The sequence below is a fragment of the Rhinocladiella mackenziei genome (assembly GCF_000835555.1).
Source record: "Rhinocladiella mackenziei CBS 650.93 unplaced genomic scaffold supercont1.4, whole genome shotgun sequence".
NCBI classification, from domain to species: Eukaryota; Fungi; Ascomycota; class Eurotiomycetes; order Chaetothyriales; family Herpotrichiellaceae; genus Rhinocladiella; species Rhinocladiella mackenziei.
The window spans coordinates 3253448-3270447 of NW_013550601.1; the positions used below are offsets into that span (position 1 = coordinate 3253448).

The 17000-nt window shown below is 50.5% G+C and overlaps 7 protein-coding genes across 7 annotated transcripts; 2 read left to right on the plus strand and 5 right to left on the minus strand.

Annotated features, from left to right (window-relative positions):
- Nucleotides 1-578: 578 nt before the first annotated feature.
- Z518_06288 (ATP-dependent RNA helicase fal1) lies at nt 579-1875 on the minus strand (the record flags this gene model as incomplete). Its single annotated transcript, XM_013417098.1, has 3 exons — nt 579-1492; nt 1539-1793; nt 1845-1875. The coding sequence occupies 3 exons, from the start codon at nt 1873-1875 to the stop codon at nt 579-581; spliced, it is 1200 nt and encodes a 399-aa protein (XP_013272552.1).
- A 320-nt stretch (nt 1876-2195) lies between these two features.
- Nucleotides 2196-4363, plus strand: Z518_06289 (uncharacterized protein; the record flags this gene model as incomplete). The annotated part of the gene is made up of 5 exons (XM_013417099.1): nt 2196-2272; nt 2351-2487; nt 2546-2760; nt 2886-3844; nt 4003-4363. 5 exons carry the CDS (start codon nt 2196-2198, stop codon nt 4361-4363), a joined length of 1749 nt encoding a protein of 582 aa, XP_013272553.1.
- A 1523-nt stretch (nt 4364-5886) lies between these two features.
- On the plus strand, nt 5887-7699 carry Z518_06290 (uncharacterized protein; the record flags this gene model as incomplete). Its single annotated transcript, XM_013417100.1, has 4 exons — nt 5887-6200; nt 6255-6538; nt 6595-7053; nt 7116-7699. 4 exons carry the CDS (start codon nt 5887-5889, stop codon nt 7697-7699), a joined length of 1641 nt encoding a protein of 546 aa, XP_013272554.1.
- Nucleotides 7700-8379: 680 nt separating this feature from the next.
- Nucleotides 8380-9273, minus strand: Z518_06291 (uncharacterized protein; the record flags this gene model as incomplete). The annotated part of the gene is made up of 1 exon (XM_013417101.1): nt 8380-9273. One exon carries the CDS (start codon nt 9271-9273, stop codon nt 8380-8382), a length of 894 nt encoding a protein of 297 aa, XP_013272555.1.
- Nucleotides 9274-11395: 2122 nt separating this feature from the next.
- On the minus strand, nt 11396-12160 carry Z518_06292 (uncharacterized protein; the record flags this gene model as incomplete). Its single annotated transcript, XM_013417102.1, has 1 exon — nt 11396-12160. One exon carries the CDS (start codon nt 12158-12160, stop codon nt 11396-11398), a length of 765 nt encoding a protein of 254 aa, XP_013272556.1.
- An 875-nt stretch (nt 12161-13035) lies between these two features.
- Z518_06293 (uncharacterized protein) lies at nt 13036-15018 on the minus strand (the record flags this gene model as incomplete). Its single annotated transcript, XM_013417103.1, has 1 exon — nt 13036-15018. One exon carries the CDS (start codon nt 15016-15018, stop codon nt 13036-13038), a length of 1983 nt encoding a protein of 660 aa, XP_013272557.1.
- A 1073-nt stretch (nt 15019-16091) lies between these two features.
- Z518_06294 (uncharacterized protein) lies at nt 16092-16907 on the minus strand (the record flags this gene model as incomplete). Its single annotated transcript, XM_013417104.1, has 1 exon — nt 16092-16907. One exon carries the CDS (start codon nt 16905-16907, stop codon nt 16092-16094), a length of 816 nt encoding a protein of 271 aa, XP_013272558.1.
- Between the last annotated feature and the right edge of the window lie 93 nt (nt 16908-17000).

A 17000-nucleotide genomic window follows, 5' to 3' on the forward strand; every position in this document is an offset into this window, starting at 1 on the left:
GCTTGTTCAACGCCTTGTGTGACGTGAGTGTGAGAAATACCTGGAAACTTGAAGAATTCGATTGATCGATGATTCTGATTGACAAATACAGATGGTTCGGAAATTGATCATTGAGCATTCTGGAAAGTGTTAGCGGGGGTTAGGATATGTGGAAATCAGTGAGACAAACTTTTTATTGATTTCGGCCCATTTCCATCCTCAGTATACCGATACTTAAAACGAAGAAAAACTTTGGGAAGTCATGGTCTGACTGCAATCTGATCGTGTCAAACACCGGGCTTGAATCTTCCGGACGGAGGAGCCCAAATCCAAATTTCTTTGTGACTTCTCATTTGATAGATGCCAAGGGCCAACCTTTGTCGAGCAAAAGGAGATATTGCATGAGCAAGCTAAACGAAGAATGGCGCCGCCATCCGTCGAGACTGTGCCTAGCTAATACCCTGAACAAGTCCATAGCAAGGCGATGACAGCAGGCTGGCGAAGGTAACGGTGGGATGTGAGCGTCGTCGTTCGATCGATACTGCCTCCAGAGCCTGAATCGATGAAGGCGATTTCTTGGACTCCGTCCAGTCCCCATCTCAAGTCAATAGATCGGCAACGTTCATTGGCATCTCGTCAATCTGTGTGGAATAGTAGAGTTCGATATCTCGGAGAATCCGGACGTCATCACTGGTGACAAAGTTGATCGCCACCCCTTTGCGACCGAATCGACCACTTCGTCCAATTCTGTGAATGTAATTCTCTCGATTGCTGGGAAGATCGTAGTTGATGACAAGGCTGACTTGTTGAACGTCGATACCGCGAGCCCAGACGTCGGTGCTGATCAAAACTCGGCTGTTGCCTTGTCTGAAATCGGACATGATACTGTCTCGTTCCTTTTGTGGCATTTCACCGTGCATGCTACTAACGGTGAAGTTTGCTTCACGCATCTTGTCCGTCAACCAATCAACCTTGCGACGAGTATTGCAGAAGATGACGGCTTGAGTGATTGTCAAGGTATCGTAGAGGTCGCAGAGAGTATCGAATTTCCATTCTTCCTTTTCAACGGCGATGAAGTACTGCTTAAGCCCTTCCAGTGTCAGTTCGTCACGCTTGACAAGAATCCTGACCGGATCGGTCATGAATTTGGTGGTCATATCGAGAACGTCATAAGGGAGTGTCGCAGACACAACCACAACCTGTGTCGCGGGTGGAAGGTATCGATAGACATCGTAGATTTGTTCACGGAACCCCCGATTAAGGAGTTCATCTGCTTCGTCTAGGACCAACATTTTGATATGTCGTGTTCGAAGGTTTCGTCGCCGAATCATGTCCGCCACACGTCCTGGCGTACCGGAAACGACATGTTGACCGTAATCAAGTTTTCGGATGTCTTCCCCGACGTTGGTTCCTCCGATACAGGCATGGCATTGTACGTTCATGTAATCGCCGAGGGCCATGATGACACTTTGAATCTGCGTCGCCAGCTCGCGCGTGGGGGAGAGAACCAATGCTGGAATTCGTCAGTCATGCCTCACAGAGTTGCTTCTCGCACAGACCTTGTGTCTCTCGAACAGATGTTTCCAGGACTTGTAGAATACTAATCGCAAAGGTGGCGGTTTTGCCGGTGCCTGACTGTGCCTGGGCAATTGTATCTCTTCCCTTGCAAATTTGGACGATGGCTCGTGATTGGACGGCAGAGGGAGACTCGTATCCGTATGCGTAGATTCCACGAAGGAGGTTTTCTTTGAGATGCATGTCTTCAAATGTTGGAGCGACCGTCACCTCTTTCGAGGTGGTGAATTCCATGCGGTCTGTAGCAAAATTAGCTGGGGAGTCACGGGTTGAGTTCAGATGAGGCTGACCATCCGCATTTCTGTCAATACCTTCGGACATCTTGGTATGATATGAATAGGGCTGATTTGAGACTGCTTCGGGGTGCGGAACTGTGGGTTTAAAGAGTTGCCTCGTTGACTTCGAGTTGAGCTGAAAGTCGAAGTTGAACCGAAACACGACAAACTCTTGGCACTGCAGACACTCTTTAGCGGCTCTGATTCAGTTGAGCTGGCTCATCATCCTGACCCTAATATCGTCACTTTCCACTCGCTTGTCCTCTGCCACCACTCCACATCTGCCTCCACGCCTGTCTTCTACGCCGGCTTCCTACACCCGCTGGTGCTCGCTTCTACCTACGTCCCGCTGTCCTATCAACCGCCATGGACTCCTTTGCCGAACATAACCCCAAGCAGGCCGGCCAGGCAGAGCCCAACAGTCGAGGAGATCAAAAAGTGGGGTAGGAACGAGCTGTTTGAGTGGATCCAACAGAACGAACCGAATCGGCTCGAAGGCGATGATCTTGAAAAGTTCAAAGCGGCACGCCTCTCGGGGAAGCATTTCTTGATGCAGGCTGGTTCTTCGAAAAGAAATGCCATCTGCCTATTGGGGCCAGCCTAGAACTCGCGGATCTGGCAACGAAGATGGCGGGGATGGAGCGAGATACCAGCATTGGTAAGTCCACCGACCGTGCACCTTCTGTTGTTCTCTTTAATCCATATTATGGCAACAGAACACACTGCACACCCGAACACGAGGAAGAGAAAGAGTCCGCCTCACATCGCCTGGCTGGAGTACTTCCGATCCGGATCAGACGGGACTTTTCCCGCTCTTCTACGGAGAGAGGGCCAGGCTTACTTCGATCGTACTCGCTATATCTTCAAGTTGCACAAACTCGACAACTCCATCCTCTTCTACCGCCCACGTCGGTTCGGCAAAACATTGACGGTGAGTACGCTGGAACATTTCCACGGTCTTCAGTTTGCAGGTGAACATCAATCACTCTACAAGATATGCAACGATGTCCTTAATTGCCTTGACGTGAGAACTTACTTGTCTTCCAATCACTCTAGAGTCTCGATGTGCAAAAAGAAATCGACAAAAGACAAGCAGAAAAAGAAGAGTATGTGAAACCGGGACAGTACTTCGTCTTGAAATTCGATTTTTCCAAAATCACCCCCGACCCCGACCTTACGAAGGCGAATGATGTACTCATCAAGATGTTGAATTCTTCCATCGAGTCGTTCCACGAAGAATATGCTGCATACTTGGGCGGAAACTATGAAGCTCTACGCCGAGGCATTGACAGTGGCGAACCCAGCGTCAGTCTCGAGAAGTGTGTCAGGTCAGTCCGACGTGCGATCAAGAACGACGAGCAACTTGCTAGCATTGAAGGGATCTACCTGCTCGTTGACGAGTACGATGCTTTTCCTAATAACTTCCTCGAACAACCCAAGACCGACAGAGGATCCAAGATCGCTTGGGAGGATACAGCAATCGGACGAAATTTCAAGTCTTTCTGGACGACAATAAAGTCATGGATCGCAGACAGGGTCATCCGAAGAGTTTTCATCACGGGCATCTCACCGCTCTCCTTATCCGTTCTCGGCAGTGGGTTCAATTTGGCGAGAAATATGTCATTCGACAGGGACCTGGCCAGACTTTGTGGTTTGACATGCTCGGACTTGGAGGACGCCCTAAAGGGAATCTCCGAAGACCCTGAAGCCCGCAACGGTTTTCTTTCAGAAATGACTCTATCTTTCAACGGATATCATTTCTGTAATGATGAAACGATCGAAACTTCTTACAACGCAGAGACGTGCTTGGCATACCTTCAGCGTCGTATCGAGGGAAAGACACCAGAAATTCGAGACCCGGAAAACTCTGAAGTATCTGAACAGTTTCTCGAGAGATTTGCTGCTTCAGCGCCAGCGATAAGCGACTTCGAAACAGCACTGGAATGTGACGAAAAGGGAGCTTCAAGCCCTTGGAATACCAGCGATTCAGACCAGAATTTACGCTTCGAGACTTGGTATGTTGATATCTTAGCCCCAGTTCCCGTTTCTGCTCACTTATATCTCTTTAGAATGAGGACCAAGATTGTTCCGCGTGGCGTTCACTACTTGTCTACTTTGGCGGCCTTACTTTTCACCCGGAAAAGCCAACAACGCACCTCAAGATACCGAATAGGATTGCGGCAGATCGTATCGCTCTCGCGGTTCTCCAAAAGTATGCTCTGCGTAACTCTCTCTCAGAAGCACTTCAGCATCTCGTCAACTACGGAGATCTTGAACAACGAGACGTCACCGTCAATGATCTTACCAAAAAGGATGAAGCAGCCCATCGGGATAGCTTCCATTTCAGCCTCATGCAAAACCATTTTCCTGTTCCACACACAGAACTCAAGGTGACCAAGGTAATCCACTACCCACTATTGGCTGGGCAATATCAAACGTCTCGTGTAGCCAAATCGAACAAACGGTCGCATCGATCTTATCTTCGAGGTTCGCGGGCGCCTGATAGTTACCGAATGGAAGTTCTATCGAATTAACTTCCTACAAGTTGGCGGCAGAAAGGGGGATCTCCCTAAAGCAGACATCCTGGGCCACTACGAGCTCCCTGAAATTCTTCAGCTTGAATTCGCCACTTGGGACAAGTTCCGTCGAGGAAAAATCGGATCATGGGTCATGGAAAATGAGAGCCAGCAGCTAAGAGGTTATATCAAGAGCACTGAAGTACAGCAAATGGTGGAGAAAGACGGTCTTGAGCTGCACGCACACCTTGTCATTGTTGTCGGGTCACGTCAAATCTTGCTGTGGGATATGGATGAGGAGGGAAACCTCGCTGCAGAACCTCGTCTCGTACAGTTGCCAGGCAGATGTAAATAGGCAGGATGATCGAGGACACCTCAAGTTGGCAGGCCTCGGCCGCACTCAACCATGGGGATGGGACATCACATTGTACAGCGAGGAGCTAGATACATCGCCAATATCGTTGTCGGCTTTCCTAATTGGTTATACCGTCGTCTACTTCCTGAGCCATGGACTGGATCCGACGGGTCGATATCGGCCGGCACAGGACACCGTGATCAACATCGTCCACACGTGATCCATAGACTGGACCCGATCAAGGGGTTCTGGCAGACAAAGGCGGCATTCTACCCATTCCTGGGTGGGCCGTGGATTGGATCCGATGGGGTCAAGCCAATTAGAGCACGTGATTGCGTGTCGGATTATAGATTTTCCGGGCTACGGCGCTCTACCCTGGGCGGGCCGTGGATTGGATCCGATGGGGCCGGCCAATCAGAGCACAGGATTACGCAATTCTCGGATTATAGATTTTCCGGATTGCCGAGAGTTGGCCAATCACGTGATACGAAGGCTCGGAGGTTGGCCCCCGGACTGGATCCGATGGGGCCAGTCAAAGGATTTAGTTAGTTTCGGATTATAGATTTTCCGGATCCCGAGTAGTTGGCAATCACGTGAATGCAACGACCGTCAGATCATTCTCTGGTCGCTTGTCTCTCCCTTGCCGCGACCATTCTGCGTCTCCTTTCGCAACGCGGAGAACACAGACCATGATCTACGGCCTCAGTCTTGATGTAACCGTGGTAGCGCCCTCGCACAGGCCATAGGTCGGGGGGGCTTCTTCCCGTGGGAGGATTTTAACACCCAAGCGCGGATACCCACTTTAAAGTGGCAATACAGCTTACTGTTTGACAGTTCTTTTGAGCAAAGGAGCAGACCCTTTAAGAGGAGACTTCTTTTGTTTCATTTCGACTTATGGCAAGAAGGACTACGTCACTCGGCCATATTTTGATGATGATCGGAATTACCTGATTTCAGAGGACTGAAGGCAAGGCCACTTCGTACGTGATTATCAACTCGTTCCTCGATAGCGCGTCTTGAAGTCATCGATCAACCAGCGTTCCTCTCGCCGATCCTGGATCCTGTTGCTAGGTCAATCAAGATGTATACAGACGGCAGTGCGGTGAATGTATTTCAATGCCCTCAAGAAATGCGCCGAGTCTTGAAAAGTCTGGCTGCCAAACGATAGCATCTCCTTCCTTTCAAAATGGCCTATCTTTCTATTGTCACGTGTCTTATCCTTCTGAGTTCTGTCTACCCAGGGTATGCGAGACCGCTTCACGTGCGGAACCCTGGTCTTACGATCCGTGAGGTGAAGGAAAGATCTCCATCTTCTCCTCAAGCTCATCTCGTGGAGGCTTATCGAAAATACAAGGCCGTCCTTCCAGACGATGTGGCCACTGCATTAACGAATTCGCTCGTGGCTGCGAGTCCTGGCGCCTACGACTCCAGATACCTTTGTCCTGTCACCATCGGAGGGCAAACCTTGAACTTGAATTTGGATACGGGTTCGGCCGATCTGTACGTCACATATACGCTCGCCTGCCTCCGAGACCAATGTTAACGTATCATCAGATGGGTTTTTTCTTCGGAACTCCCCGAATCACAATCCTCCGGTCACACTGTATACGATGCGAGCAAGTCTAGCACGGCTCGACCTCTTGAAGGATACACGTGGTCAATTACATACGCAGATGGGAGCTCCGCAAGCGGTAATGTCATGCAAGACTCCGTGACCATTGATAACATCACTGTAGGTACGCAAGCTGTCGAACTGGCGACTCAAGTCAGTCCCTCGTTCCAATCGGATACTGAATCATCTGGACTTCTCGGCCTCAGCTTTAGTACTTTGAACACAGGTTTGGTTTTGCTCCTCCTGCTGATTGTAAAATATAAACTAATGGTCTGCTCTTAGTTCAACCGATTCAGCAATTGACATGGTTCGATACAGCCATTCAGGAAGGTCTTTTGGAAGCAGAATTGTTCACCGCCAATCTAAAGAAAGGCACTACCGGTAGCTACGACTTTGGATTCATTGATCAGACGAAGTATCTCGGTGAAATAACCTATACCAAAATCGACAGCTCGCAAGGCTGGTGGAACATTACGACTACCGGTTATCAGGTTGGGAGCGATATTGTCCGCGACGTTGCCATGACAGGGATCGTTGACACGGGAACCACGCTCCTCATTGTGGACCATTCTGTCGTGGACGATTACTGGAGCAATGTCGAAGGGGCTCAATATGATACGGCTCAAGGTGGTTACGTCTTTCCATGCGCTTCGCCTTTGCCGGATTTCGCACTGCGCATTGAGAATCACTTGGCCACGGTCCCTGGCAGTTACCTCAATTTCGCCCCGATCGATGATTCAAGTGAGTTGGTGGGAGCTTTCCCCCGTCTCCAGGGCTCGAAGCTGACACATTTGCGAATATAGCTTGCTTTGGCGGCATGCAAGCCAACGATGGCATCGGGTTTTCGATCTTCGGTGACGTTTTCATCAAGTCCCAATTCGTCGTCTTTGACAAAGGAAACAGCTCCCTTGGAGTCGCCTCGAAATCCAACGTAAATGCTACTTCTTCAGCCGTGTTCTTCACCAACATCGGTACCTCGTCAAGTTCGGGTGCGATCATGTTGACGAGCAGCACAACCAAGACAACTGTAGACACCTCTTTCACCGCACGCTCGATGGCTTCTCAGGCTTCAATACCGTTGCTTTTGACTTCTCCTGCTTTGTCCTCTTCGTCCAGCTTGGTTCACAACGCTTCATCTGGATTGTCACCCTCTTCAAGCCTCACCGGTTCCGAGGCGGACACGGGAGTCGGGTCAACCTCGATCTCGATTTCGACCCCTTCATCTGCAGCAACACCGATTACAGCACCACCGTCAACCCCGAGCTCGACTACTCTTACTAGCTCCGCTCTTGGAGCCATATCAACAGTGGGGGCCGGAGCTGCCATAGGGCCGCTCATTCCGGCCGCCGCTCATTCCTCAGTGTCCACAAATTTCTCCGCGAACTGAGAATTTAGTGCCTCTCAACTCGCCGATGCCGAGGCGTGCTACTTTGCCGATCAGATCGCAAACACATACTGTTCCAAGATGGCAGCAGACGAGCTCTTCCACGCACGCAAGTAAAATGGGAGTGGGAAAAAATCCTCTTCGGCTGTTCTCTTATTGTCATAGCATCAGCATACGGACTATATTCAAAGTAAAGAACGAGTGGGGAATCATAATTTGGAAATAGAAATCGGCCAAGAAGCATATGGAGAGAAAGTCAGAGAAAGAGACGTTTCCGTGGACTTGTGACGCTTCTAATGGTGGAAACTAATGACACTTTACGGTAACTTTCCAAAACGTTTTGAATGTCATGAAAATATGGAAGGAAGCTATTGACGATGGACCGAGGTCACTTTGTTTGATTTGGAAATGGATTTGTTACTCTGCTTGGAACAGACATAAGGAGATATATGCACCGAGTATTCTTTTCACAGAACTTACAATTTCTAAGCGGTCGAAGACGGGTCAAGGGCGAGATGAAGGTAAGTGAAGATGGGGCCCGGGGGTGGAGAGACAAGGCTACAGCAAACCCACTCCCTCGGAAGGAATCTCAAATGTAACAATCTCGACACGCTCGTCAAAGTGCCTAGAGGCCAGGATATTCTGATCGTCGCTAGTCCACCGTTGTCACCGTTTAAGTCCAATCAGGCCTTCCTCCCAGTCGCGACAAAACCCACCCAGTTCCAGACAATTGGTCCAGAGCTGTACTTCAGTTTGAGATATTCCAAGATCGCTTCCCCCGCCGGCCCCTGATATTTCTCAAGTTCCTCCTTGGTCCAGAACTTCTGGATCATCATACCTAGTGTATAAGGCATCATGTCTTCCATTTCTCCTAGTTTATACTTCGTTGTACACTCCGCAACTCGGACTTCAACCTCATCGAACCCCGTCGCTTCAAAGTGACTTCTGAGGTCCTCGACACTATCCCAGCGCTCAGGCGCCTCGGAAAACGCGTGCTTTAGGCGATCATCCGACGGAAACGAGGGCAGAGAGGGATTCATTGCGATACCCGCGCGATAGTCGATGAACCATGGGACCGTCTGCCATGTAGTGAAGCCCAGAACTCCATTCGGTTGCAAGATCCGGTGGCATTCCCTGAGACCGACGAGGCCATTGGGCAGGATCATAGGTCCGAAGTTGAAAAAAATGTGCGAAAAGTGGGATGAAGGAAATTTCGTGTCCTGCACATCCATGGTCAGTGTCAAATGTAAGCTGTCGGGCTGATATTGGCGCACCATGGCATCAGCGATGACCGCTCGGGTGTTTTTCCATCCCAAGGCCTCGATGCGTCTAGTTAGGTTGGATATCATGGCATCGGAGGTGTCGGCACATGTGAGATCGAGGCGAGACTTTGCCTCAGAGGAGAGCAGAGCCATGATATGGGAGGAAACGACGCCGCTTCCGCAGGCCATGTCAAGGACAACCAGTGCAGAATTGGTGGAAGGAGGAAACTTGGCTTGCTGGAGAAGTGAGTCAGCAAAAGGGCCCGTGATGCTGTCAGCTCGACTGAATATCTTTTCGAATTGAGAAGGCTCCATGATGATTTTCACAGAACAGTTGAGAGATGCCGTTGAAAGCCGGATCAATGGAGCTGAGGCGGTGTTCAAAAGTCTAAGTCAGTCCCCAGGTACGAAGAAATCGACAAGCCGCACTACCCCCAATCTCTTGTTTTGCCAGATCCCGGCCTCTTTATAGATGCTGAGATCTCTCCGAAATAATGTTCGAACGTGCACATGTGTGTTGGAAACTGTCCGAGTCCTCTCCGAAACCAGAACATGAAAAAGAGATGCTCCAAAAGTCTCCGAGAACATCCTTGCTGATGCGGAAGTCGTGATACAGGGCGAAGAAATATGAAGAGAAGACAATATTTTGGTTTTGGGATCTTGGAGTGGGTCCATGTCGCATACCTGGTCCTTTCATCCCCATTTCATGTACTAGTGGAGCAATTCCCAGATGCGAGTTGGATATATAGCCGCAGCCTCGCAGACCGGAACCGAAAAGGACCAGCTTCTGCTTCTGGAGGAATTTCGGTTTCCTGCGACTTCGCACATCTTGAGCATAAGACTTGCTCGGAGAGAAATTCGAGTGTGAGGCCTTCCCTTCCACAAGGGCCAGATTCGAAGAGCCGAAAGAGACAAGCGAAGGCTCAAAGAGCCCCTCGGGCCGAAGGATGCGTATGTTCATGCTTCGCTCGAACAGAAAAATGTCATTCAGCTTAGAAGCTTGTTGCGAAGAGTGTCACTGTCCGTTACCCATGTCCATGCCGTTTCCTTCCTGCTTATTTCCAAGTTCTTGATGTAGTCCGGTGGGCTTGTCACCGCAAGGCAATCGTGTATCGAGGAGAGGCAGAGATACCCGATGCCATGTCATCTCAGTTTACTAGTCATAATCTCTCGACGGAATATCCCTTCTCTTGTTCTTGTTCGATGTAGTCCTTCTCTTCCTGTTTCTATTTGGTCTTTTTTTTTCCCCCTCCACTTAGTTCCTCTTTCCTTCGTGGCGGTCATTGCTCTATCCCATTAGGTTCTTTGAGGCCGTGTTGTACACATATGCTGAGGACGGAACTTCAACGGAGATAACCATCTGGCTACTGTTTTTGGTAGGATTGTGCGTCAATATTAGGGGAAACAAACCTGAGTAGCGACATCTCGAAATTGGCCCTCGGAGTCTTGCTTGCATATATGCATGAGGTGCAAGGTTGGGTAGCAGACCAAAGGACCGGCACATGTAATCTCCAGTTAGTCAAAATGATGGCTCTGCTCTTCTCTCGAACTTGACCTCGCTGTTCCCCGTTCTCGCTATCATTGTTTAGTAAATCATGATTCTAAGCATATTCTTGACTCACATTACAAACGTCCTCGTCTAAAGAGCGAAGCCTGAGGATTGTTCCCATCCTTACTCCCCCGTCATGATTCCTCCAAGAACAAGTGTCGGCCCTCATATTGAACTCGATCTGTAGCATTTGTCAATAGTGGTGACCTCGAATTCGGCATCATGCATCGCACCTGTAGTTCTTGAAGTTTGCCGGTGTTGTCTCTTCCTTTGATTCCCTTGATGTTCTTCAAATGCATAACTTACCTTGAGTCCAATGTGAGCCTATAGTGTCAGAGGTTCCCTCGACGAAGATTAGTTTGTGCACGGTGCCATCGAAGTCCTGACAATATATTTGTAGAGTCTTTCCATGAGAAGAGTGCACCTTGCCTTATTTTGAACTCTTACTTTACTTCACATCCTTTACCATATCGTTGGCTCAGTGTTCTCCGTTGTAGAATTACTTTTGACACATTGAAAAGTTTGACTTGGAATCGTCTCACATAATCAACGTCATAAAATGGGAATGCAGCGCTTTGGCCATGACGTTGCTTTGGAAAAGTCGCAGGGCCTTTTCTCATTGTTGACGACTAGATGTGTGCGAATTCCATACCACAACGGTCAGAGAGACAATGGAGAAAATGGGCAATGAAACAACACATGAAGATGTCAACCCGTAATAGGATATTTGAAGCCCCTGTAGGGCACCTAACAGAGCATAGCACAACAGAAACGGCCCCCCTCCAAAAAGAAACGCTTCTCCCAAAACAGGAAAACCACCGCCTAAAAGAAAGGGCCCCGCGGCCCAAAGCAAGACGACGACCTCCTAGATGAGCCAACACCACTTCATCACCATCCTCCGAAGAAGGATCCGAGGCGAAGTGCTTCACCCCGCCAACGATGGAGTTGCTCCCTGGCATCATCCCTCTCTGCCCGGGTAGCCCAGAGGAGGCGCTCCAAGTCTTGGAACGCGGCCAACACCTCGTTCCCCGCAACCATGAGGTTGGCACGGGCGCGAACCGCAACAGGATTGCCTCTCTGGGCGCCGTCGGGAAGAGGGCCGTCGAGGGCGTCGACATCATCGCCCGCGTGAGCGATGAACTCAAGACCAGCCCGAAGGCGGCCCTGAGCATCGAACACGGGGTCGTTGAAGTCGACGCCCATGAGCACCCTTTCGTAGGCCGGGTCGTCGTCGTCGGTGACGTCATCGCCATCATCCTCGTTGTCTTCATCATCAGTCGCGTCAGCATCGACAGCGGCGTCCTCCTCGTATTGAATTGGTGGCGTTCCTGGCCGCTCATTCGCCATGTTGTTGAGGTTTCTGTACGCCGGACTCCGGTGGAGTCGTGGCGCATTTGGGTTGACCGCCTCCTCATTATCATCACTGCCCTCAGATAGTGTAGAATTGTTTGGATCATCCAGAAGAGTGAATGCTGTCACCATACGAGAGACTTGTCGTGATGTTCTTCTCAGTTGCGGTCTGGCAGGATAGGTAGGCAAGCTGCACCGGCGACGATGGGTTGGAAATCTTGGACGAGCATTTCGAATGAGACGTGGAGAGACACTGGGACTTCTGACTGGGCTTGCACCAGTTGATTCTTGAGAGGAAGACATTTTGGTTGTTCCTTTCGCAAATGTAGAGGTAGGATTTGGTTTGGGTGAGGGTTCAGTTTCCCCCGGATAGCAGAGAAGGGTTTATTGTGCCTGGAACGACTCTTTTTGTGGTAATGTCGGCGGTGCAACCAGTTTTGAGATGTATCGCGCCACCAGTACAGCGGGCGCGGTGTAACCGGCAACGATGTTCTTATGGTATTAGTAGTTGGATTTGTTTTGAAAAAAATAATCCCGCCGCTGGCACAGAATGCCGGTGTGCTATAACGACATTCTGGTGAGAGGGTCGGCTCTGAGTGGTGTCAAGAGTTGTTTAGCTGCGCGCCGACGATGAAGAGGGTTCAGTTGTCTGCGACGACGTTCTCGAGGTCAGGGCAGTGGAAAGACGGGTTTTGAATGACGTTCGCGTCTCGTGACGACAGTCCGGAACGTTTAAGAATACTTGGAAAGACGATCGTACCGGAGCTGGGAGAGTAATGGTGGAGGTCGCAACGAGAAAGTCTTGGTGGAGTGATGGAAGAGTAGTCGATGTTTTTGATTCCGTCGCGAGGTTTCTGCGGTTCTGTGTTCACATGTGTGGAAAGGGCAGGGTGCGGCAGAATCGTGATGCCATGATGTGTGAAGGGCACCTCATGCTCCCCATCTAACTTTCCACGGAGTACAGGGTTGGAATACAATGGTAAAAGATATGGCCGATTCGAGGAGGATCAAAAGGAGTTGAAGAGGGACATAGGAAGACAATATCATCGACAAGGCTAAGTAAGGATACATATAAGGCTTACCAAAAAAGGAGACCAAACCCCCTTGTGCACCATCACATGGGAAAAACTCTTGTCGCGACGGTAACTGTCGTAGCGAAATTCATGACCAACTACTCATCACATGTTCAACAGACTCATTTGTCGCCTCATGGGACTTGCGGCATGATCGCCATCTTCGCTTGGACCAATACCGCTATCAGTACCACCAAGAGGAGCAGAGTCAATGTCGATATCCCATTTCTCCTCAGCCGGGTCACCATCTTCTTCACCTCCATCATCCCAGCCCTTTTGGACAGCGCCTCGGACATTCCATCTCAAAGCCCTTTGTACGCTTTCGACCCACTCATTGGTGCCAGTCATGACAGTGGGGAAAGGATATTGGGAGGCTTCCAAGGTTACATAATCACCTTGTTTCAGTTCGATGCGGCCCTTTCCATCAAAAGAGCAATACGCAGAAGATCGAGATTTGTTCGGCACTGCGATCCGCAGGGCAAGAGTGTCGGAAAGAACCATCGGACGGAATGAAAGAGTGTGAGGACATATGGGTGTCAACAAGATGGCCGGGATGGACGGGTGGATCAAGGAACCTCCAGCCGACAAGGAATAAGCCGTGGACCCTGTCGGGGTGGAAAAGATACACCCATCCGCTTGGACAATAGTCAAAAGCTCATCGTCACCATAGAGCTCCAGGTTCGAGACATATGCCGAAGGGCCACGGTCGATAACCAGCTCATTCAATACCTCGAATTGCTCGCCCTCGTCAACTGCACCCTTTGCAGCGCCAGGAGACCGATCGGCTCTCCACACCGTACAGGTAAAACGCATACGAAGGTTAACACGCATTCCAGCGTCTCCCATGACACGATCTAGATGTTCTTTGTACTTGTCGAATTCAAAATTGGTCAAGAAACCCAAGCTGCCCAGAGAGAAGGAGAGAACAGGTGGGACGACCCTTTGAAATAGCCAAGACGTGAACAAAACAGTGCCGTCACCGCCCAACGTAAGCACCAGATCGAACTTCTCCGGCGATGACCAGCACAAGTCGGGAGTCCAATACTTCAACATCGTTTGGAATCGCGGCTCCTTCTGCAAGAGACCGGCAGCATCAAACCGTTTGGAATGTCGGAGCTTGGCGTCAACATACACGTTTACGCCCAGCTCGTTCCCGTACCGAGGTGTCGAGAGCAGCCACTCAGCGAGATCGCGCGTTAAATAGACCAATCTGTTGTCGCGAGCCTTTGTCACAATCATGATATTGCGAACTGCCCGCTTCAGCGGTTTGCGTTGCAGTTGTTTGGACACCTCTCGCACACCGGTTGCGGTTTGCATCAACCTCGAATGCGAATAATCGTCCTCTGCAATCTCATCCAAAACCTTTTGAATGTCTACGATGCCCTCGAAACGCTGGTGGAAGAAGCACGGCGAGCGGAGGAAACTGGTCGACGTGGGGGAGTAACCGGACATATTGCTTGGTTGTAAGCTCGCGAACGTAGCCGTTAGGCAAGGTGATGGAGATGAGCTGACTTGCTCGGACTCTACATCAACCGCCACAGCCTTGAAGGGACTCGCAACTAGCGGGGCCGTGGTAGGTCCGGTGCTGAGTGGTCGCGAGGCGAGCGCCTTCATGATTGTTTGTCTGGGAATGTCGTTGGATTTGGCGCTCTTACGGTGGGTGAGGAAACTCTTTGGCAAGAGAAGAGGTTTAGGCACGGGACATGAAGGATGGTGGGCAATATATGTGGTCTTGACCGAATCGTTTGGAGGGTCGTTCGCAAGGTTGAGGACCTGGTTCAAAACCACCTCGTCGACCGTCTGAGAGGTGGGATCGGGCAGGTTGTGTACGGGATTGGTCTCATCGTCGGCGTGGAGAGGATCTAAATGTTGGGCATACTGGCGCAGGATAGACTCCCCCACCGATGGCTTCGAAGTAGAGATTGCCATGCTATGGGGGGGGAGCGGATGAGGATTATTATCAAGTGCAGGAGTTGGCGGAGAGAAGTTGCTTGCACTCGTACTAGTGGCCTCGGAGGTAGTGGGTGAGGATACGGTGGAGTGGATGTTGACGGGGCGGTTACTAGATGAGGCGGCCACGGTGGTCATCCTGTTGAAACGTAGGGAAAAATGGGGAGGCAGCAGGGTCAAAGTACCCGAACCGGCGGGTTTGCGTGGTTACTGATCTTTGAATTTGTCGTGGTACCCGAGGTGATTCGTTGCGGGCGGCAGAGGGTATGGTACTAGTGGTGAGGGTACACCCTGAAAGGCAGCCGAAAAACTTTGTGTCCTCAGTGGTGGACGAAAGCGCACCAACCCCCGGAGAAATCACAGCGCCCTGCCCGACTCGCTCTCCTAAAAATACCGGACCCCAAGGGACCAGGGACTTTGAATCTCAGATTCTCAGTGCGGCGAAAAGAACCGGGAGTCCGGAGATAAAGCCCGGTCAAAGCCAACAAGCTGATAAATGAATGGAGTGCACCAGTGCTTCCCGTGATCCCGCAGATTGGTGAATTTTCTGTTCTTGTTCCTGACTTCTTTGTCTCCCCTCTCTTTTTATCGCCGCTTATGCCAAAACAAGGAAGGACAAGTCCATTAGTTTGTCGGTGTCATGTTGCAGGCTGGTCGAAGGCAGGACAAAATTATGCAGGGGGAACTTTCAAGGTAATCGTAATTGTGTACTCGGTGCTCGTTCGAAGAGGAATGCCGTGCTGGATTGGGATTTGTAAACGCCGTGACTTGTTGATGGCCTGGCTATAAATACCCAGAGCGTTCAATGCTCAGGGACATCGTTGAAGTTGGTGAGTGGATAGCCGTGCCAGAAGACAGGAGTCAGAAACGTAGGAGAAAGTCGGTTGCGGTGTTGCAGATAGCCGGGGCGTAACATCGGTGCCCAGTGCTGTTCAGTGGAAGATGCTGAGACGGGCACGTGGGGATCGTGGAAGATCGGATATGGGCAATCATCCAGCCCAGAAGACTGGCCCATCCCACGCCCAGATCCTTGTCCGAGCATCGCCAATATTCCTTCCTTTCCGTGCGGCCCATTCCTTATCGCCCGTTGTTCCCTAAAGCCTTGTTGGCCCTCTCCAGCCTCTCCACTTCTTCACCTCACCACTGTTTGGTGCCAGTCAACCGCCCACTTTGTGACTCGTCTCAGCTTTCACACAAAACTTGTAACACCCTCAGTCCTGTCGCCAGCTTTCATCCTTAATCACCCGGGCTTCCATAGCCTTTCTCATCACGTCCAGCACACAGATAACCGAGTTGCTAGCTGTGTTCCCCTTCGTACTAGTTCCATTCATGGCAACATCGCCGTTTTGTTTGTTGACATCGCTTACATTGGTGCTGTAGTCGATGTGACCCAGAATAGCTGACCTGGCAGCCTGTTCGGCTTGTTTCCAACTTGAAATGGTGGATTTCCCTTCACTCTCCATCAACACGGTCTTGCCATTACTGGTGAATCCAAAGACATGAAGACTGGAACACTTCTTTCGTTGCAAGACCCCCGGTTCGACAATCACTTCCTCGTCTGGGCCGATTCCAATGAGAGTTGCCCCTGCTACCGCTTTCATTTGCACGCCCGCATCCAGACAACCGAGAACACTGGCATTGATTGCTGAAGCGAGAATGTCAAGATAAGTCTCAGCTTGACCACCGCTCTTGGCTCCACCAGGCAGGCTCCCGTCAGTCTCGACACTCACCACTTGAAGAGTGACTTGGAGCATGGTTCTAGGCGTCTCTTCCCCGAGGACAATAGTCTGAAGGGTTCGTTTGATGAGTTCTTCGACGTGCCGCTCTTTGACCATACCCACGCCATCGTGCGGTCTGAGATTGACCTCGATGAACGTCGACTCAGGGATCTCATCACTGCGATAAGGTACTTCTACTGGATAATTGACGCCAGCGGCGATTTGGTAGCCATGATTTGGCGCGCTGTATGTCACTGAGCCATCTGCATTGATCAAAGTATGTAAGGTCGCCTGCGGAGGCTCACTCATGAGTGGAATTGCCATGTGCTGAGAATATGGTTTACTGGTGAGGGCTGCAAAAAAGAAGAGAGTTTCATACTGGTGAGAGCTTGGCATAGTCTT